The 21,598-nt window shown below is 39.2% G+C and overlaps 2 protein-coding genes across 3 annotated transcripts; both read right to left on the reverse strand.

The window, feature by feature from the left end:
• Positions 1–396: 396 nt before the first annotated feature.
• ssh1b (slingshot protein phosphatase 1b) lies at positions 397–13,496 on the reverse strand. 2 transcript variants are annotated; one of them, XM_015058138.1, is made up of 15 exons: positions 13,112–13,496; positions 11,738–11,775; positions 7,919–8,019; positions 6,932–6,996; positions 6,439–6,560; positions 6,289–6,357; positions 5,980–6,045; positions 4,857–5,051; positions 4,674–4,767; positions 4,022–4,150; positions 3,686–3,732; positions 3,330–3,476; positions 2,959–3,159; positions 1,848–2,484; positions 397–1,146 (listed from the first exon to the last, which is right to left on the reverse strand). In XM_015058138.1, exons 1-15 carry the CDS (start codon positions 13,181–13,183, stop codon positions 652–654), a joined length of 2,478 nt encoding a protein of 825 aa, XP_014913624.1. In that variant the 5' UTR covers positions 13,184–13,496; the 3' UTR covers positions 397–651. The 2 variants fall into 2 exon arrangements, with proteins under 2 accessions (XP_014913624.1, XP_014913623.1); XM_015058137.1 differs by lacking the exons at positions 11,738–11,775; positions 13,112–13,496 and adding an exon at positions 9,314–9,943.
• Positions 13,497–13,926: 430 nt separating this feature from the next.
• On the reverse strand, positions 13,927–20,404 carry svopb (SV2 related protein b). The gene is made up of 16 exons (XM_015058145.1): positions 20,274–20,404; positions 19,909–20,042; positions 18,692–18,777; positions 18,510–18,608; positions 18,343–18,414; positions 18,117–18,241; positions 17,946–18,009; positions 17,237–17,362; positions 17,024–17,152; positions 16,847–16,920; positions 16,047–16,120; positions 15,854–15,958; positions 15,607–15,718; positions 15,431–15,512; positions 15,265–15,354; positions 13,927–14,749 (listed from the first exon to the last, which is right to left on the reverse strand). The coding sequence occupies exons 1-16, from the start codon at positions 20,333–20,335 to the stop codon at positions 14,609–14,611; spliced, it is 1,575 nt and encodes a 524-aa protein (XP_014913631.1). The 5' UTR covers positions 20,336–20,404; the 3' UTR covers positions 13,927–14,608.
• Positions 20,405–21,598: the final 1,194 nt, after the last annotated feature.

Below are 21,598 nucleotides of genomic sequence, written 5' to 3' on the forward strand. Positions count from 1 at the left end.
ATATGAGGCTCTTAAACAGCTAATGACGGGTTGGGAAGCAGCTCTTCTCTCCCCATCTATCCAGGTTTTGAAAACAGCCAGCTTCTACAAAAGGGCACTCTCTGTAAAGCCGCACATAGCTGCTAGACTGCAAAAAGCACAAAATCTTAAGTATTTTTGGTCAAGTTTCTAATGCAAATATCTTAGTGCACTTGAAATAAAACAAAACTAACTTGCCAATAACTTTTCAGCAAGATAAGAGCTTGATTTACGTCAATAATTCCTTAATATTAATAAAAAACATACAGTGATATAATCTGCAAGTAGAACTAGTACTTAAAAAAAAAAATCAATATTAAGGAATTATTGACTTAAAACAGGCTCCTGTATCTTACTGAAAAGCTATCTGTAATTTAATTCTGTTTTATTTCAAGTGTAATAAGGTTCTTCCACTAGAAACTAGACAAAAAAAACAGCGTGCTTTTGCAGTGTACTGACTTATTTTTTGAAGTTATGAGGCAAGGTTGAAACAGCAGAGGTCACTGCAGAGCTTCTGCATTCCTGGTGCAACACCACAGCCTCTAATATTCACAGCCATCACAGCAGCTGAGGCAGTGGTAAGCCAGCTCCTTCATGGAGAGGATGCATCGGTTTGGGACTAAGGCGGAGGACCTACTGGAAACTTGCAATCTCAGCACCGAATTTGAGCCCGTCGGCTTCAGTCACATCGATGGCCTCGCTACTCTGCCTCGTGACCTCGTCCGGCAGATCTCCGTTCTGCGGCTCCTCCATGTCCTCCGTCTCCACCGAGCTGCCGTCCGGAGGCGTTTCCTCACAGTTCATGGGTGAGAAAAGTTTTTGATGGTTGGCTTCAGGGGTGGATGTGCTACCGAGCGTGCAGCTGGAACATTGGTAGAAGTTAGTGCAGGGCTGGACCAAGCTAGACGGGATGACCGCCGGGGTCGACAGAACCGGAGTTGACGTAAAGTGTGTCCCCGGAGGATCTATGCATATGGAGGGTACGGTGCAGTGGCGGGAGGGGTTAAGGCGGTGTGAACGGCCTCCTGCTGGGCGGTCACAGCGCCGCCCTTGTGGTAGACGCATGCAGTCTTTACAGGACTGATAGGAAGGCTTCACTTTTAATGGGTTTCCTGCGCTGGCACTGTCCTAAATCGATCCGAATTGAAACACAAACAGAGTAGAGTCAGCAACATAATTTAAAAAAATAAAATAAAATCATAATACTGTCCTGTTGCCGAGACTGGCTTTAGCCAATTTCTAATTCACTTTAAAAACCATATGAAAAAAAAATTCACAGACATTTCTTAGTATTCAGTATCTAACCCTTTGAAGACAATTTTAAGGTTTTACATCAGACTTTAATCTAATTCTTACTGTCTGACCTTTCTGTTTGTAGCTGTGTTGCACATCTGTGTAAAGATCAGGAGTCTGAGCACTAAAACCTACAATAAAATTACTAAGATTTTGCTTTTTTGCAGTGTACTAGCTAACACGAGTGAATTTATTTGCATTTGATCAATTCACACTTTAAAGGAACACATTCAAGAGACAAATTGTACAGTAATGTGTCTGACTTTATGAGTTACAGGCTACCAGAATTACAACAAATTTTCTACTGGCTTTTGGATGCGGTGAGAAACGTTTATCTATCCAAATTGGATGTTAGACTTCCCAGCTTTTTCTCCAAGGTGAGTTTAAACTGAGAAATTTTAAGCTCAGAGTAAAAACCAGATCCAAAATGGTAAAACAGAACAATTTCTAGCTGCATTTCTGTTTAAAATTGTGTTTGAAACCTAAATAATGTTTAAACTGACCACTTTATCAAGGTAAGCATTCAAATAACTCACATCAAAAGCTGCAGGACAGCTACGCTTGGCAGCCAGGCGGTTGCTGTTGTTGGTGTTCAGGTTGGCTAATCCCAGCTGGCTCTCTTCGTTCCCCTCAGCCTCCTCTCCCGTCTTCCTCCCATCCGAACTCCCGGCTGTCTGAGCCAAGGCCGCCATCTCTTCTTCCTCCTTCTTGGCCTCTTCCTCGTCCTCTTCCTCCAGCGTGCTGAATTCCAGCCTCAGCCTCATGTCCTCCATCGGGTCGAGGCGGCTGCAGGTCTGCGCAGCGGTGCCCTCGCCGGGCAGAGTCAGGTGGGCCATGGGGAAACCCTCGTCCTCCAGCAGGGCATCTCTCTCCACATCCTCTATTTCGATAAAAACTCTCTCCATGCCCAGCAGAGGAGGCCCCCGCACCGGTGTGGACGGCTCGCTGTCGAGTGCAGAGTCCGATAGACGTCTGAAGTAATAGTTGTAGTTGAGAGAGTCTAAGGGCTCCATCTCCAGACCCCTGCATGGCGACGCCCCGCAGCCTCCCCAGGCCTCTTCCCCTCTGAGCACCGGCGTCTCCTCTCCACCTGTACTGTGACCCGATGCTTGCAGATCGTCTGAACCTTCCTCGTCCGTGTCAGGCCGCCACAGCTTGTTGTGACGCTGTTTACTGTGAACATGAAAAGGCTTCCACTCATTTTCATGTTAAAATTACATTCGTTTATAGAGTTTTCAATGCCAGTTCTTACACATTTACTCTGAATTAATGGAAGATATAATAGAGGAGAACCATGAAAAAACAGGAAGGATGAAAAATAAACAAATGTAAGGAAGGAAAAAGTGACCATTGGACAGTGAGGTCAATGGGTGGATGAACGGCTGAAAAGAAAGACAGTGAGTAGACGTACGGACGGATGTGTGGACATATGGACAATTCAGAAGTAAGGATGGAAAGAAGGAAAGGAGGAGAGAAGGAAACGAGAGAACTAAATTTTTGTATCTGTGAGCCCCTAATTAAAATGTAGATGAATGACAAAGGAAAACAGAATAAACACACTTAAATGATCTAATTTCCATTGAGGCAAATCTGCCAAAAAGCCTTTTGTCTTATTGGATCCATGCATAAGAATCTAGATCAGCTGACCTGGCGTCGAGGATTCCCTCATATTCCGCCAGCTGCCGCATGAAACCAGCATTTGGCTGAGCTATGCCCCTCTTCTGCTTGACGTAGTTGTACGCTTTCTCCAGAGACCAGCCGTATTCCTTCATGGCGTAGGCGATAACTGTGGAGGCAGAGCGGCTCACACCCATCTTACAGTGCACCAGGCACTTTGAGTTATTCTTCCTAAATCAAACAAAAGAAAAAAAAAAAGATATTACTTCTACTTCAAGTAATCTTCTCTCCACTAGACACTCATAATACATCTCCACATCTCCTGTTCTTCACATGGTGTTTATTTTGGACAAATCCTCTCTAAGCGATGTCAGATTCATGTCTATGTGAAGGGCTCTCACTTGGCTTTGACAATAAAGTTGTAGGTATCGTTCCAGTGGGCCAGCAGGTCGGTGGTGTCCTCGTCGTACACGCGGACGTTGTGATAGGAAAACATCCCTGGGAAGAAGTTGTCAATCTCTCTGGTGATGTTCAGAATGTAACCGACTCTGCAAAAGGAAGCGTATGAAATTCTTTAATCTGTAACCTGAGGCTCCTGACGCGTACACAGTGTCAAATATGGAAGTTATGTTTTATGCATTTTTTTTTGTTTCAGCTTTTAAATGGAGTAAAACAATATATTCAAGATTTTATCATGAAAAATCTTGAATATATTGATACATCTCATCCAGTTTCAAATGATGAATGAACTGCTAACCCGCAGTTTTGCAGTTCTTCCAGGTTGGAGGCGTTCCACTCAGAACCCTACAAGGAAACAAGGCACAGATGTCCATGTTTTTATAACCTTCTACTGCTATTCAGAGGTGCAAGAGGATAAAGGATTAAGTAAAAACAGAAGAACACGTGTAAGAAATTTCAAATAAATAATTACTAAGTGTAATCAAAGGTTCAATTATTTATCCTAAAGCAAACAGAAATTATGTGACGTCACCTTTTGTTCGGACATGTGGTTGCTGATAATTCAGCGCAACCATGAAAGCAGCAGCAACCAAAAACAGTCACTAAAATGAAACGAAGCAAAAAACGGACTCACCAAATAAACGTGGTCGAAGATGAGCGTGGCTTTGTCCATCTGACCCAGGATCAGGAGCATCTCGTTGTCGATGAACTCCTTGTACTCTTTGAGGTTGCAGCTCATGTGCTGCTCCAGCTCGTTACGGATCTGAAGAGGAGGAGCTCATTACTGTGCTGTACTATTCCAGATTATTTTCACGTTTTTCACTGTAAAACTCCACATATATGCAGTCACTTTGATAACCACACAGTTGTGACCAGATATTTACATACATAATATTATTTTTTTTTCTCACTGTCAAATGTTTCAACGTATAATCAGTTATGATTAACTAAACTGGCAGAATAATGACTTTCTTCAAAATCAGAAATTTACAAATACTAACAAAACTATTCCTTTTGACAACTTGGAAAAGTCCAGATCATGGTGTCATGCTTTTAATTTATTAGAGGAACGTTTCCTTGTGTGACATCACAGTCGAACTAAATCAACCAAGATAGGAGAGAAAGAAACGCGGACCACCCATCGTCTGCTTCGTCCTCGGCTACGAGAAGGACACGCAAAACGTTCGATACATCTCATCCAGTTTCAAATGTAAAGTAACACTTTTTGCCAAAAAGCCAACGACGTAAAACGTTTCACACCGTTTGGGTTTAAACCCGGCACAAACCTCCTTTGACGTGATGTTCTCCAAGTCTTGAAACATCATGATGTTGCGAAGTTTGGACTTGATAAGACACTCTGTTCTTTCTCGCTCCGTCGGTCTAAAAAGCAAGTTATAAACTAAACTATAAATATTTAAAACAGGGACAACAAAAGAACAATTAAACCCAAAAGCATGCAGGGCTCTTACCCGTCGACGAACATGTTGGGGGAATCGGACCGGGTGGTCTCCAGGTCGGTCATTGCGTTCCACTCATTGATGAAGCTCTGCTCCGAGGTGATGCAGCTCTCATAGAACGCCATCCACGTAAGAGCAATGCCACCTGGGAAGTAGTTGAACCGGCGGGACACTTCGCACGCCTTATGGAGGACCTGCAGGGCAGACCTGTGGGCATAAAGGCAGCTTGGTCATCCAGAGGTCATCCAGTCAGAATAATGTGTAATGAGATAACTAAAAGCGGAGAAAAAACTTGCTTCTAGGGTGGAAAAAAAAAAAAACAAACAAAAAAAAAAAACACTATTTATTGTTATTTTCAAAACTGACCAGCAGGTGGCATCTGACATGTTTATAATTATAATAACCAAATTATTTTACAGTAATAAAATATTTGGGTGCAGTTAAAGTTAATATTTTCTCAACAGAGTGTGAAACTTAAAATTCCAGAGACTGAAAACAGGTCCACAGCATCATACATCCTCTACCATACTTAACAGTGTTGATGAAGTGATTTATTCCACATATTCATAATTCGTTCATTAAATGTTTGCAATTCTAAATATTTCAGTGTGAGATTATGGAACTGCAATGAACATTTCATTCATTTTAAGTCATTTTAAACATGTCTCTGTTTTGAAATCTGCGTGCTCTGAAGTTTTCCCAGTTCATTTCCAAGAGAAAATGGGGAAAGTTAAAAAAAATGTAACACTATGCAAATTTAAAACATGTATCCAGTTTCTAGTTCACCCAATAACAAACTTAAGCTACAGAAGAAATAAATTACACCCACAAGGACAAAAATTAATCAGAACTTTTATATGATTTTTTTCATATTGCTATATACATCATTGTTGCTTGAAACATGTTTATGTCATCCAACAATTGAATAGTGGAAAATTATCTATTTCGTAATAGCAGAAAAAAAAAAAGGTTCTATTTGGGTCCTTGATGATGCGATTTTAGAGCTTATGAAGTTCTGAATAACTGTATTGACTGTATTTGCCGTTTTTATTCTGTGTTGCTCTGAAGAAATAACACTGTATTGTTAAATTGCTGCCATAAATTTAAGCAGAAACCAAATATTGCGTCTACTTACCACATAGCCTGCACAGAAACAGGTTTGAAGACATGTGACCGGCCTGCTGTGTTCACACTGAAGCCTCTGGTGAATTAGAAAAGGAGGGAAAAGGATCTGTTTAAGGTTAAAAAGCGGGACAGGATCCATTTAGTGGGCCCAAGTGGTGGAACATTCCTCCAGCATACATAGGCAATGTTACCAGGTCAGCAAGAATCGTTCTTATGTGTAGTTCACTTTGTTTGACAGTAGGAGGCAGTATGTCACCATGTGACCCCAAACAGACACACTACATGCGTGAAAGAAAGACTCATCAGTAAGCCATCTTACCCATCTCCGTCTAGATGGATGTTGGCGTCACTCCACAGAGGCAGGACCATCCCAATGGAGCAGTTTTTACTGGAAATTAGCAGAATATCATTTCAGAAAATTAAGTAATCTGAAAGTACACAGAAAGTAGCGGCTTGAAAGAGAGAATACCTGTCCTTGTCTGGAAAATCCATTCCCAAAACAATGTTTTCTTCCGTGTCTTGATGGCCGTTAGTGTAGATAACAACCATGTAACGCACGCGCTCCGACCATCCGCTTTCCAAACGCACAGCCTGGGGGACGAAAGGAGAATATTTGGTGATTAAAAAAAAACCTATTTCAGTGAAGACGTAACAGAGCAGCACTGTGGAGATATTTCAACTTTAATCCAACGATAAAAATAGTAACAACTTAGAGAGGACTTGAAGTTGTTGTTCAAAGCAGGTCTGGATTATTATTTGGGTCATATCTGCCATCTGTGCTTTCTGTTGAAATAGCCTAAAATATGAATCATCTGCAGTGTGCAGTGCTTAACATCTCATCCTTATCATAAGTTCCCCACAATGGATGTTTAATATGTGTATATTTTAACTGTGTTTCAGTAATATTAGAGGCCTACATAAATGTAATGATGTTTATGTTTACAGAAGAGCAAAAAGCTGACCAGCTTGATGCGATCTTCAGACCGCAGGATCTTGAACATCACCTGCAGGTGTTGAGGTAAATCACCTGAAAAGGAAGCATTAACATAAAAGATAGCCAGGGCAAATACAAAATGCAGCTCTCAAATTATAGATTTATTTATTAAGGGAAAGAGATTCATGAACAGATACGGAACAAAGTAAGCGGTAAACCTTTCTAGGTGAAAACCAAAATTACCCCAGGAGGATATTGACGACACATACAGAACGTCACAGAAGAACCCAGAAAATCATCAGAGCACTGCAGGCCTCACTGCCTCACAATTCAACAATAAGAAAGAGAGACGGGGTAAAAATAGCATCCAAGGCAGCATTTCAAGGTGAAAACTATCGCTGATCAAAATCAGCACAAAGGTCCTTCTCAAATGATCCCAAATAATCTGCAACCAAGCAGAAAAAGCTGAGGAAGAATGCACAGCCATCAATTTGTGAACTTGAGCACAAAGACACTTGGATTATACAGCAGAGCAATAATTCAAAGCACACTAGCAAAACTGGCTCAAGATCCAAAGTGAGTGTTTTCAAGTGGCCTACTTAAATCCAATTGCAATTCTGTGGCACAACCTTAAGCAGGCAGTTTATATGAAAAAAAAAGTGTCCAGTGTTGCTGAATTGAAACAACTGCGTGTGCAAAGAAGAGTGGGTCAAAGTTCCTCACGTATGATGTAAGAGACTCATCGTCGACAATCACTAATGTTTAATACCAGTTTTTACCTGCGTGGGCATGAAAACATGTTTTCAGGGTTAGGGGGTAATTACACTTCCACAAAGGGCCGAGCTGCTTTGGATAAATAATCGTTTGATTAAACTGATTTTTGTTCATTGCTGCTCCGAAACATTTCAGATGTGACAAAAAAAGGCAATAAACTTTTCCCCAAACACTGCAGAAAAATATGGTTTAGCGTTGAGCATTTGGAGTGTCAAAGCTTTTGGTGTCTATTTCTTCCTACCTGCATGTTTGTGGTGCGTCGGAGTCTTTGGTCCCTGTGCGTTGCCGCCCTGCTGGAGGAAGAGGGCAGCTCCTTTGACCATGAAGAAGCTTTCACTGATGCTGGGAAAAAAAAGCAAAACAAAAGGTCTAGATCGGTCTGACAAAGGTCATCAACACAGTGGACAGTAAGGTAGTGGCAACAGAAACAATTAGGGCAACATAAGAATGCTGTGTTTGCTCCAGTAATGATAAGCTTTACTCAATAACAGAGTAAATGCAGTTAGAAACTGCCAAGAAACTTATAACTACAAATAATAAATCTCTATGTGCCGACTCATTAAAGTATTATATACCCACTGGTTAAAGGGGCTTTAAAAACCTCCTTGCACGCTCACTAGGCAGGATTTTTGCTAAATGGAACTCAGCTGAGTCCCAATCCAGCATTTACGACATACTGCATGTTTCACATGCCCTTTGCAGATCACAATGCCAAAAGAAGAACTTCACATTGTAACGCAAAGGCAGCAGAAAGAGAGCTTTAGCCCAGTACAGAGTTTGGCTTTGTTCCACCACTTATTTATTTTCCTCTTTCAACCAAAAGCCCACAAAGCCTGGTATGTCTGAGTGGGACCATGACAAGGCCTTTTGTTTCAGCTCTGCTGCTCCTGTCATTTGATGAGTTGGCAGCAAAAAAAAAAAAGGAAAAAAGGAGTCCGAGGCTTGATTTGCTGAACCAACATAATACTAGAAACAATAATTTATTTAAAAAAAAACAAAAGAACACGAAGACTGTCAACTGGATTTTTGAACAAATTGACACTGACAATATAAAGTAAAAACAGAAATTGACCTGATCAGATTGGAAAATTATCAACTTTAACAGCATTTATCAAATTCTGAAGCATTTCACTTTGATTTGATTTTAAGAGGTTCAGCATCATGATTGATGCTCTGTGCATTGCAGAGCAAATGGTGATAACGACATACATCTTCAGAACCGAAATGTATCCCTTTATGTTCCTCTATGAAATTTTCCATATGTGCATATTTGCCACCCAGAATAAAAGGTGAAAATATTCTACTTGTATGCCACTGATAACATATTTTTTAATTGTTGCAAAGTTTTTTTGGGAAAACCACACATTAGTCTCACACAAGATACCAACATGGTCTGGGAAATGGAAAGAGAAACAAGTAAAAACCTCTGATAAAAACATGCAAAGAGCTGCTTTCAGATCACGTTGAAGGATTAGACAAAAGTCTAGCTCTTTGCAAACAAACTATGAAAAGATGAGGAGTGTGCTTAAACATTACCGTAACTGAAAGGCTTAAAAAAGTAAGAACTATTAGTAAATCGACCCGATGAAACTCTCCTGTCTTAAGCTCGCTACGTCTTGCTGCTCTGAGAACTTACATGCGACAAATCTCCCTCCGAGTCACAGACGCTTTCTCCACAAGGTGAGGCAGCTCTTTGAAAATAGCTCCATGTGAAGACTTCACAACCAGATGCATCCTGCTGGTTTTAATGTTATCAGTCACTTCGGAGAAGTTCAAGCTCGTCCAGAAGGCGCCCCTCATTTCCACCCTGGTGTCCATGTCCTGCAGCCGCCCGTTCCTCCAGCTGGATTTAGCCTAATTTGGTTCGACTCATACCGCCTTCCACATCCTTCATCTTCTCCTTTCCTTCCACCTCACGCTTCTTCCATGGCCGTGCTGCCGGCTTCCCTTCGCAGCATGTGATTCGGCAATCAGCTCTTGCGGTGCAACGCTCTGCAACAATGCGCTTCATTCATGCGAGTGTGTGCAGGCGGGTGGGAACGTCTCATGTTTGACATGCAAGAATCAAGGCTTCGCGCCGACGATGAATCACGAAACATGACGGGGCTTTTTTCAGCCTACAAATCCAACACAAAGGCAAGAGTGTTCAGCAAAGCTTTGCTGACACATGCCTTGACTTCTGTGACGTTGGTTGGATAAAGAAAAGCCTTGTTTCTGAGCGGGGACACAAGTTTATTCACTTTGTTATGCAAGAGCATGAGAAACTGTTTTATTTTTTAATTTAATCTATTTTTTCACCTGCTTTGTTTGTGAGAACCATGGAGGAAAATTAAGTATTGAATAGGCAGGAAGAAATGCAATACAGGATAAAGTCTAACAAAAAAAAAGTAAAACTCTCTTCTCACAGCGTTGTTTAATGTTGACTTGTGTTTGACACATCGCCGCAATAACAGGACAAAAAGTAAAACCTAATTTAAAGACTTTGTGGATTACGACATGGATAATTACGTGGCATTTCCCAGGTCCTAAAACGATTTAAAACAAACCTCTATTGTATAAAAGCAAAAAGAATATTCCAAATATAATATGATAATAACAAAACTTGACTGACTGGTCTCCAGAAAATGTGACCACCTCTATAAAATCAAGATTTTGACAGTTTGTTGGTGTTAAGGCTGCAGGTGCATGAAAACGCAAAGTCATGGTGCAAATACTTCAGGAAAGACATTAGAGAAGTCACTATTTGTGCAAATCAAACCGGGTGAAGTACCGCACAACGCAACGTTCGTTACTCAACGTGAAAAAGCGTGCAACACAGCTGGGTATCACAACAAAATTCCCCATAAGTCTAACTGTGAAGTGACCAGTAATTATGTTTTGGAGCGGTCCAGTCAGAGTATCAATATGAATCTGATAGAGAAGCCAAAACACAGCATATCAGCACAAATATCACTAACAAAAAAACTTTTTGGCCTTTTTCCTGTTCAACAATTAACGAATGAAGTCCAAAAACCTTAACAGAACCAAGACAATAGTACTATAAGCAGCATCCAATTATCACGGATGCTTTGTTGTGTCAAAGTATGAAAAAAAAAACTGTTCAACTTGTTTAGTAAAATTGTTCAGCCTTTATTTTTACCTCTAAGATCAGAAATCTTCATGTCTGTCCACATGTTATGACTTCAACTGATCTTAAAATAGATTCAATTTGTTTGTTTGTTTTTTCTTCCTCTGATCAGAGATGCTGCTGAAATCTCTGTCATGACAAAACAAAACCAGCCTTTTGGAGGGAGTAAGTAAAATTAAAGGACAGCGTAATCTTTTTTTTATTTTTTTAGAAAAGATATCTTGCAGACGAATAAAACAAGGATTTAGCCAGCCAGCTATGTAATATCTCAGAGCTGACGATGTATTTCAGGGTTTTAAAAAAATGATCATAAGACTGAGGAAACATACAGTCGTCTTCACTAAATTTGAATATATGTCCCGATGAGTCTCGTTTGTCTGATTAAAAACATCTTTTGAAAAGAACAACCTTTAAGCAGGAGCAAACATTCTTTTCATTAAGCCCACACATCTGTTTTTAAAAATACTTGTTTATTGGTCTGATGTAATACTCTAATTTTAACATCTGGATTAAGATCAATAAAGGTGTCAAATAATATTAAACTTTATTTACATGTCTGGTCTGAACCACCCTGCTAGACCGTCGCAGCTACAAGCAGCAACACGGCCAATGCAACAGCTACAAACGGTGTCACCATGGAAACCAGAAATCAAAAGCCACACAATGAGTACTACCAAATCCATGCAATGCCGTATTAATTTTTTGACAGACTGTGTTTCTTTACACAGAGGCAGAAAGAATAGAGAGAACAGTGAAATGCTTGATGCTGGAGTCAAAGTTCAGTCCGAACTGAAAACAAATCCCACAAAAGATCTCAATTCCAAGAAAATACCAGAGGCTTCAGAAAAGCTCTGGAAGATGCATCATGTTCAGATCCATGCCTGGACAAGGATGTTGTCAAACTTCAGGATAATGTAACTGATTAAGTCTTACCTCTGGTTATTTTTCCTGTCATCATCACTTCCGAAATCCTGAAAGAAGAAGAAAAGAAAGTGCAGATTTTGAAATCGGACAGCAGCTGTGAGTGAAATGCTTTAGATCGCCTTTGAAATATGGGTCATTTCTCTAAGAAGGTCGCTTACCTTTGCATACCTCTGAGTTCATTTTACCTAATAATCAACTTTTTTTTTTAAATATATGTTAAAGATTAGACTGTTCCTGTCATTTTAAAAAGTTAATTTAGATTAATTCATTATTTAAGAAAACAGTTATTCAAGATGTAATCAGCTTAGTGTTTGTAAAAAAAAATATATAATTACTGCAGTCATTTTGAGAAAATTAAGTCTATTTCTCCAAAACGTAAAAAAAGCAATCAAAAATATCACAATTTAAGTTTTTCCTAATGCTATTCTTAACCACTCTGCTTAAAAAAAAAGAAAATCTGATTTGAATAAAAACAGCAGATGAACAAATGTTGATACTACTTAAATTAGCTCATTGGTTCTAAGTTGAAATATTTTAAAATATTAAAAATATTAAGCACAGATAGGAGCGAACCTGTTTTATAATATTAAATAGTTTTGTTTTTCTAAACGTTCACATGAAATGATTTCTAACACGGCTTGCTGTAGCGCCATCTGCTGGTCAGTTATCTAACGCTTTATAAACTCTTAAAGAGTCAGAAAGCGGATATCCATTTTTGTCTCCCTCATTACAGAATTGAAAGCCAAAGAAAAGAAAATGTGATATGAATAATTAGTGATGAAGAAAGTACGCAGTTTTTTTCTTGCAACTCAGAAAATATATTTGTTTTTAATCTGCATAATATCAAAAGCAGCAGTTGCAATCTGCAAAATAAGGGATAAAAAAACTGTCAGAAAAAGGCTGGTTTGTGTGGTTTTGTAGAGGAAATTGTTATCCTGGCAAAGCCACGTGTTGTGCCCTTAAAATCAGCTGCCACCCCATAACAGAGTTGTTTTTGTAAGTTTTTATTGCATCACTTAAAGATCTCGGGTCAATCCAACAGTCTGTGTGGACTAAACTGTGTAAAAAAGACTGCCACTCTGCCAAACTGCTAAAGCTGTGAGAGCACAAATCCCAATAAACAAGCAGAGAGAGCAACCTCTGAGTGCAAAATGAGCACTTTGACTTGACAGCTAAACCCTGAACGGCTCCCCCTCCCCCTCTGCAGGATTTTGTTTACAAATCCGCTGCAAAAGCTGCAACAAACTAGCGAAACAAAACCCTGTCAAGTGCACAAAACACACAGGCGGGGGTGACTTGCAGGATATTAGTCGCCACACACAGTATCGGTTCGTGCAGGAGCGTTTCTTCACACAAATCCCGATCCCCGGCTTTCCCACTCACCTCCCCCGCGCTGCTGCTGGCCGAGGATGCCGCACTAGGGGTGGGAGATCGCTGCAGAGTCACCAGGGCCATGGCTGGTGGACTGCGGCGGCCGTGGAGGGCAACAGAGGAGCAGGGAAGGGAGGGGAGAAGGATGCGCCGCTGCTTCTGCCTCTGTCACCGGGTAGAAAATTATGCCTAGTCAGACCCTCTCATCCAGCGGCACCTGACTCCAAGGAAGCCCGCTCCGCGTCTCCTCCGCGGCTCCTAGGGTCCTCATGAGCGTGAAGTGGGGCGAGACGTCCCGTGTTTGGCTCCAGCCAGCGGTCCAACAGATTTTCACGGCAGACAGACAAACAAAACACGCTGCAGGTAGCAAAGCGGAGCAGAAATGACATGCAGCTTTAGCGGCCGCCTCTGATTGGCTGGCCTAGTTCGCGTGCGGGCTGTCATTGGGCCAATGTTGTCAAGGTGACAGACCAGACTAGGAACTCCCACACCATGCTGTTATTCTGCGAAATAAATATTATTTAAGTCGTGCTTTTTTAAAATATAAAATTATATAAAACAAATAAAATGAAATAAATTATAAAATAAAACTCCAGCGAATAAGTTTTTAAATAAAATGACTGAGATTATAAAATGATGCTGATAAAATTTATTTAAATATTAAAACAAATGTAATATTAAATATTTACATTTCTGGAATCTCAGTAAAATATTTGAGTTTTATTGACCCAAAGAACAAGCAGTCACCATGTTGTACATATTTCATTATATTTTTTGTTGAAGCCAAAGTTTGATAGTAAAAGGAGAGGATAAAAACAAATTGAGCACAGTTTAATTTTTTTTTATTTGTAAAACTGCACAAAAAAGCATAAATTAATGTCCTCTCATTTGATCAAAATGGATAATTTTGTGTTAGTCCAATACATAAAATAAAAATTCATGGGATAGCTTTTGAAATAGAACATGATACATTCCTGTTTCCAATTCTTAAAAGATTTTAAATTACAATCCATTATCATACAGATCTCCTACACTCCTCAATCTATCAGGTTTTATTTCACCAAGATGATTTTTTCCTTCTACATCCAGTTCAGTAAAACAGACAGGAGAAAAACTATAAGACATTAATTTTGGAAATTACTGATTTCCATTTGGCTCAAAGTGACCTCTTGTTTTTCTGAGTCTAATTAAGCAGCATCATTTTATGAACGATCCAAAAAATGTCTAAGGTGACTATGACTCAATTAATTTTTGGTTGAAATGGAAGATAATGTACAAAATCGTTCTGCTATTGTTAGACACAGACAGCAGCCCTTCACTTATTTCCCTCCTGTTTGTAAGATTGCCCTCTGACCTTGTCCAGTCATCATTCTGATAATTCAGTTCATTGTTGCAAAAGCAAATGTATTCCCAGAAGGCTTAGATGGCACAAAATATTACTTTCTTCCTGGTTGACCTGTCATTGGTCCATGGCGCGTGTTGAACTATTTGACAGTCTGGTTATGTTGTTTATCTGTCTGAGTCAAGGCTGGACTCCTGCAGACTCCTGCCCAGAGTCTCAATAGGCAGAAATATGGATGCAAGGGCAGCAAGCAGACTGCAGCCACAGTACACCGAAAGGGTCAGATACATTGATGTCCTGAGCAGCACCTGAAAATGACAGACACAATCAGTTTGTCAGAGAAAACTGAAAATCTTCTCGCTTTAATATGCAATTATAGAGTCTAAACAGTGTTATTCTGTTCAAGATAATCAAATGTGATTTAATTTCCAAATGCTTAAACCTACTTAAATTTACATGTTTTTTCCCCCCAGCTACTGCAAAAAAGGTGATTTATTGTAGTTTTTTTTCTTCATATGTTTATATAGAAAGAAAATACATTTGTTATTTTTGTTGAAAATTAAAGTCTCATTCAAGAGGTTTTGGTGTGTAGCAGTTTTAGCAACTGTTTGTTGATGTATATCTTCACTGATTTATCAGTGAAATGATCTGTTGAAGAAGAATGGTGACATTCCACAAAAGCTCAAATAGAAATATTTCTGGCAATTTTAACTAACCTACGACAGGAAAAGTTTAGTATGACTGTGAGAAAATATGGCTATGTATATTTTTATGCACTGTATATCAATATCTGGCGTTTCAACTGTATAGTGGAGCTGCATACCTGAGCCACAAATGGGGTAATCAGAGCACCAACTCTTGCAAAAGCACTGCAAGTCCCCATGCCCAAGGCTCTGATTTCTGTGGGAAAAACCTGAATCATAAAAATAAGTACATGTGTTGGGCAACAGTTTGTCTACAGATATTTTTAATGCAAAACTGATTCATACCTCTGGTGTGTAAACAAAAACAACTTGGTATCCTCCAGAGATGAAGGCTCTTGCAATGAAGATGAATATCGTCTGACCTATCCTACAAAAACAAACAAAACAAAAAAAAAGTCAGTGTCAGCGATGCCACGAGTCTCAAAGTGTACGTTTGCTGTTGTATCACAGAGTAATCTCACCTCCCAATGCAAGCATACAAGGGCAGAATACACAAAGAAAACATGAAAAAACAAATCGCCATGCTTTTCTTTCTGCCAAGGTAATCAACTGCAAACAGGATTATTAAAAGGCCTAAAAAAACAAACAAAAAAAACAACAACAAACAAAGCAAAAAGGGAAAAATTGTTAAAGCACACAACAATGTTACAGTTCAGATCGAGTCCTCAGAAAAAAAAATAAAATAAAAAATACTGGCAAATGTTTTACCGGGGAACTCTGCCAAGGTTGTCCATAACAGATCCTTGTAGTCAGCTGATGTCAAATATTTACATTCTAAGCTGCACCTCGGTTCAATGCTGCTTCCCTGGGCCACTATAAGGAAGGCGAGAGCTGTTAATATCTTTTTATGGTCACTTTATAAAAGTATAACTTATTATAATTTGTGAAATATAGTACACACTTCCGCATGACTCTGTTTGGAACAGTTCAGTGGTCAGCAGGACAATCCCAAAGTAAGAGAAGGCAAAAGAAAACCTTTGGTGAAAGAAAAAAAAGAAGAAGAGGGACAAATATTAGATTTTGGAAATAAAAAAAAAACTGAAGAATAAATAATATAGCTAGAATTAGACGTGTGTGTGTGTATATACATGTACAACGGACATAAATACAATATTTATTCTGGCTTTGTAATAATTTATTTGAGCCCCATCTCTTTAATATACAAAAATAAAGGGAGGCAAGTTTGTCAATTTCTAAAAAACTAATCTGCATTATTTAAAGCTAATTAACCTACTTTCAAAATCCTTCCTAAATAAATCTGGTTTCTCAACAATAATAATCTTACTAAGTTTTAAATCACAGGATCAAACTAGCACTAGCTTCTAGAATGTTGCCGATCATATAAGCCCTTTTGAAATCATTTTTAACTTATTTCAGTCAAATATCCAACCTGACCAGAGGCTCAGTTCAGGTGTGTGAATTACAAAACAGAAATTCAAACTTGTGCATCAAAAAAATACTTTTGCTTGTTTAAAAATTCTGTCACTCCAAATAAAAGAATAGATCAAATAAATAATGGAAAACTCCAATATGACATTTATGTACATGGTTATACATGTTCTGATAGAGCCCAAAAAATTAATATAATTTTTTTTTTTTGCTAAATGCTAACTAGCTACAAACCCACTGATTCACCCCAAATATTTCAACTTGATTAAAGCTGAAAGTTGAGAACAAAGCACACACATTAAACAAACTAACCATATAAACCATAGAAGAAGAGTAATCTTCCAGTACTGTTGAGAAAAAAGATCTTTATACTGCCCACGTTCATTCTGTGAAAATAAAAGTCATAAACAAATGTTTGTGCTAGTACATATAAATAACCTGACATCGTCATCATCTCATCTCTGAGGAAACATTTATCTCCAACGTCACCTGTTTATATTCGATGAGTGTTCCCTGAGGCAATTCTTTGCCGTTCTCACGGGCGATGCGAGTCAGAGTTGCTATGGCCTTTTCTCTTCTCCCCGACAGCACATCAAAACGAGGACTTTCAGGCAACCACTGTGTGACACATGAAGGCAGGTTAGAGTTTGTCAGTAGCTTATTTCGCTACGTTTACGTCTGAATCTTATAAAATATACTTACAAAGCAGAAAGAAACAAAAATTCCCACTGGAATGGCAGAGAGACCAAGTAGCCACCTCCAACCCAGAGTGGGCATTACCCACAGGGCTAGGAGGACCTCGGACACGGTGCCAAGGACCCAGAAAACCTGGAGAAGAGAATGATTTCTGTAATGTTTCTGAGTGATTTCTTTGGTAACACTTTATTTGAAGGGGGGTGAATAAGACTGACATGACACTGTCATAAACATGAATAAGCCTTCATGAATATTTATGACTGTTGTCATAAAGCGTCATTCGGTAAATTATGACACTTTTAAAACAAAGTTGACATTATTCAAAATGTCTTTATGACAACTTGACATTAACCAAGAAGTCATTACTGTTATAAATTTGTTATAAAAGTGTTACTGATTGCACTTTAAAAATTAGGTATCTTTATGTTATTAAAGGTAAAGTTTAAATAGTAATGATTTCCTGGTTAATGTCAAGTTGTCATAACAAAGACATTTTGAATAATGTCAACTTTGTATTAGAAGTGTCATAATTTACCGAATGACGCTTTATGACAACAGTCATAAATATTCATGAAGGCTTATTCATGTTCATGACAGGAGTTATGTCATGTTTATGAAAGTGTCATGACAGTCTTATTCATCCCCCTTCAAATAAAGTGTTACCATATCTTTAGTGTAAACTTTGATGAACCACGTAGAAACAAACTCCAAATACCGCCATCAACATAATGGACATGCCTCTTGCTCTCACGGGAAGGAATTCAGAGTACAGAGTCACTCTAAAAAAAAGAAAAAGAAAAAAAAAAACACTCAAACGCAAAAAAAAAAAAAAATTAACCAATTGCTAATGTATCTCGCTTTCGCAAAAAGGACCGAGAGAACGTACGACTGAGGTGTTCCTCCGATGCCAAAGCCTACGAAGCCTCGAAGGGCCAGCAGCCAGCCGTAGACTGGACTGAAGGCGCTGAGCAGGCCGTAGTACAGAGCCCAGCACATGGACATTACCAGACCCTGTCACCAAGACACAAACAATACAGAAGGTACTGGAAGGTCATGAAACACACCTAAAAAAAAAAACCAAAAAAAAAAAAAACCCAAGATGTGACACTTACTACTTTCCTTCCGTACTTGTCAGCCACATTACCCCAAACGAGTGAGCTGAACCCCATCCCAATAAAAACAACCTGATGCAAAAACAAAAACAAACAGAATAGACAAGCTGAATGCAAACAACAGCAACCACCACACAACTCTCAGAAAGCACCCAAAGGCTTTTTACTGATGTTATGAGGGCCACTTGATAGCTGGGGAGACTCCAGTCACAGTGCAGCTCGGGGCCCAGGATGCTGAGGATCATCATCTCCATGGAATCTCCCACCTGACACAGAGAAGCACATGAGACACACGCAGAACGGACAGAATGAGAGAAAGGCATCTCCAGGGTCTCTTCAGGATTCCTACCCACGCGAGTCCCGTAACGAACGAGATCTTCCACTGAAAGACTCCAAATCCGATCATTTCCAGTGCATCGTCCACTGTAAACGTTCCTGTGGAAGGTAAGAGGCAGAAACAGCGACTGGTGTCAGTTTATCAGGCACTTTGCTTCCATTTATCATTTTCCTTCCACTTCACAATAAAATGACACATAAAATATCAAGAAAAAGTCACTGAAGTTTGTGGATGCAAGTTGACAAAATGCAGATTTCTTATTTTTAGTTACTTTTAAAAGTCTGTGGTTTGCTTTCAAAGCCTGATATCTTCAAAGGCCTAAATAAACTCTAGTGCAATCATTTAATCTCAGGATAAATCCAGCTGTTCTGTGAAGGCCTGAAGGGATTTTTAAAGAATATTAGAGCAGTGTCTCCCAACCCTTGTCCTCAAGACACTTAGTAAACAAAGTTCCATAAATCTGGTCTTTCTGGAGCAGGGGTCACCAACTCCTCGAGGGCTACCATCCTGTAACTTTTAGATGCGTCTCTCCTCAAACACACCTGGATCAAATAAACTGCTCGTTTCCAGCCTATTGCAGAGAGGAATGAATGCTGCTGAGGGAATTCAGACATTTTGGAGCAGAGGTGAATCTAAAAGTTGCAGGATGGTAGCCCTTGAGGACTGGAGTTGGTGACCCCTGTTCTGGAGGATGATTATCTGGTTGGACAGGACTAAAATAGGTGCTTTAGGCCTTTAAGCAAAACTCTATGTATGGTAGAAAAACACCAATGTTTCACTTATTTGGCCTTACTGAACTGTTATTTGTGATTACAAATACAAAGAATTGTCAATCATATTTATGTAACAAGTATCTATTAATACAGTAATACACAATAGGATGACAGTGTAGTAAGGAGTGTTCACTGACTGAACTATGTGGGTTTAGCTATTAAAAGAGAAATAAATCAGCAGCGTAACTTTAGAGAATTGATCACAGTTATGGATCCAGTTGTGTAACCAAACACTAAAAGAGGCCACGGCCTACATAAACGGTTCTCATATTTCTAGACTGACCTGTAGTTAAGCATTCTTTACATTGCATTCACTCTTTTCCATTAGAAAACCACCACAATTCATCATATCAGCTGATTCTGACTGAGCTACATCTGTGGCTTCTGTTAGCATTCAAGTATAGTTGATAACACAAAGAAACAAGTCTGTGCAATTCACAAGTAGGCTGTGCAAACCTGCAGTTTTATTATTTCCAGAGCTGTTTGCGGACTCTCTGCTCCCTGAGTCGACTTTTGCTGAGGCAATGGTGCAGATCTCATTATCCGTGGCCTGGTCTTCATCAGTGTGACCCACAAAATCTCCCTCATCTCTGTCAGCACACAGAAAGAACACGTTCAGTAATTGCTAAATTAAAACGACTAATTTCACAGCTTAATGTTAACCCCCCCAAAAAAGAAGACAACTGTATTTATATGTTCATATGAGGAAGTGAAGGAGCATTAGCAAACCCTGAAAGCACATTTTTTTTCTGAGAATATAACACCTGTCAATAACTTACAGAGAGAAACAAAAATCTAGGTGTTTTTTTTTTTTTTTTTACCCTGGTTCAGGATTCCTCCAGCGCTTGTAAGTGACCTTAGCAGATCTTGTCCAGTTTTCCATGTTGTAGTCCTGCAATAGAGAGGACGCATAGCTACAGCTGAAGTCAAACAGGTCATTTGTTGTCAAACCTGCTGGTGCAGTCGCTTCAAGTTTCAACGAGACAGCCAATCAGAGAACAATACCTGCAGAAACTCAAGGGGGCGTGGTTACACCAGGAAACGATAACGTTGCTTTACAAGGGGTGATTCACAATAAAGCTGTTTAATAAAAGAATCAGTGCAAAGTAGGCAAAGTTTTGGTAAATACAATATGTCAAATGAACGATGCTCGGATAAGAAGGCTAAATTAAAAAAATGTTCCTGGGAGTAAAGTGTCATTATCAGTTTCGAGTTTAAATAAACAAATATAGACAAAAACAAGCTGGATCAGAAACCCTAAGAGAATAAAAGAAGGTTTTTACAGGTACAGTGTAGAAATCATAACTGAGTTTGTATCTAAGGTATCTAAATACAAATTAAAGGCCAGAAATAGTGAATGGTACTTCTGTTATCTACCAGACAAGCTATTTGCTCCATCAAAAATTATTTTCATTTTTTTTATCTGACATCGCAGAGATAAAGACATAAATGACGTTATTCCATTTATACTGACTTATACCAAACACCCTCCAAAAAACAGTTTCATTGCAGAAAAATAGCTTACCTGCAGGCAAATTAAAAAAATGTAGATAAAAGGGCTGCTGTGATGAAAACAAAATACATTTCTTACAATTTTGCATGGCTGAGTGTCATGATGTATGTCAGACTGTAGGTTGTGCTATTACCCTGATGTTTTTTAACTTTCTAACCAAGCCTTATGTGTTGTCAGTTGTGTTACTTGCTTTTTGTGTGCTTGTTTGCTCAGTAATTGTGTTAATATCATTAAGAAAAACAGTATGTTACCAGAATAATCAGTATTTTATTCAAATTACACAACCATGTTATTCAGATTGTTTCCAAACTGAACCAGACTTTTTTGTTTGTCTTTGTAATAAACTCAACATCCTGGTGAGCTGCCAGTCCAAAGCACATATTATAAAACGGAAATATCTTCAAATAGGGATGAAGTGCATTTCTCCTGTTCATAGCTGATTCCAGACTCTCCAGATTTCATGCAGCTTTTGATGAGCATCTAAATCGTAAAGTCCTCTGTCCCCTTGTACGTGAATAAGGTCAGGTGTAGAAGCAGAAGCAAAGTAGGACATCAGAGGATGCACTGAGGCTGCGGCATGGACAGCCATAAATACAAGACAGGTGGTTTGCACAGCGCATCCCTCTGTCCCAA

This window comes from Poecilia latipinna, unplaced genomic scaffold, assembly GCF_001443285.1.
Source record: "Poecilia latipinna isolate Pla-1442-1.1 unplaced genomic scaffold, P_latipinna-1.0 Scaffold1519, whole genome shotgun sequence".
NCBI classification, from domain to species: domain Eukaryota; kingdom Metazoa; phylum Chordata; class Actinopteri; order Cyprinodontiformes; family Poeciliidae; genus Poecilia; species Poecilia latipinna.

Coding starts and splice junctions, on each gene's coding strand:
- ssh1b (XM_015058137.1), bottom strand. CDS start 9,495: ATGGACACCAGGGTGGAAATGAGGGGCGCCTTCTGGACGAGCTTGAAC. Junction 8,020..9,313: donor CGGAGGGAGATTTGTCGCAT/GTAAGTTCTCAG, acceptor TTTTTTTCCCAG/CATCAGTGAAAGCTTCTTCA. Junction 6,997..7,918: donor GACGCACCACAAACATGCAG/GTAGGAAGAAAT, acceptor CTTCCTTTTCAG/GTGATTTACCTCAACACCTG.
- svopb (XM_015058145.1), bottom strand. CDS start 20,335: ATGGAAAACTGGACAAGATCTGCTAAGGTCACTTACAAGCGCTGGAGG. Junction 18,778..19,908: donor TGGAAATAATAAAACTGCAG/GTTTGCACAGCC, acceptor TACCTTCCACAG/GAACGTTTACAGTGGACGAT. Junction 17,153..17,236: donor TTTTTGTTTCTTTCTGCTTT/GTAAGTATATTT, acceptor TGTGTCACACAG/TGGTTGCCTGAAAGTCCTCG.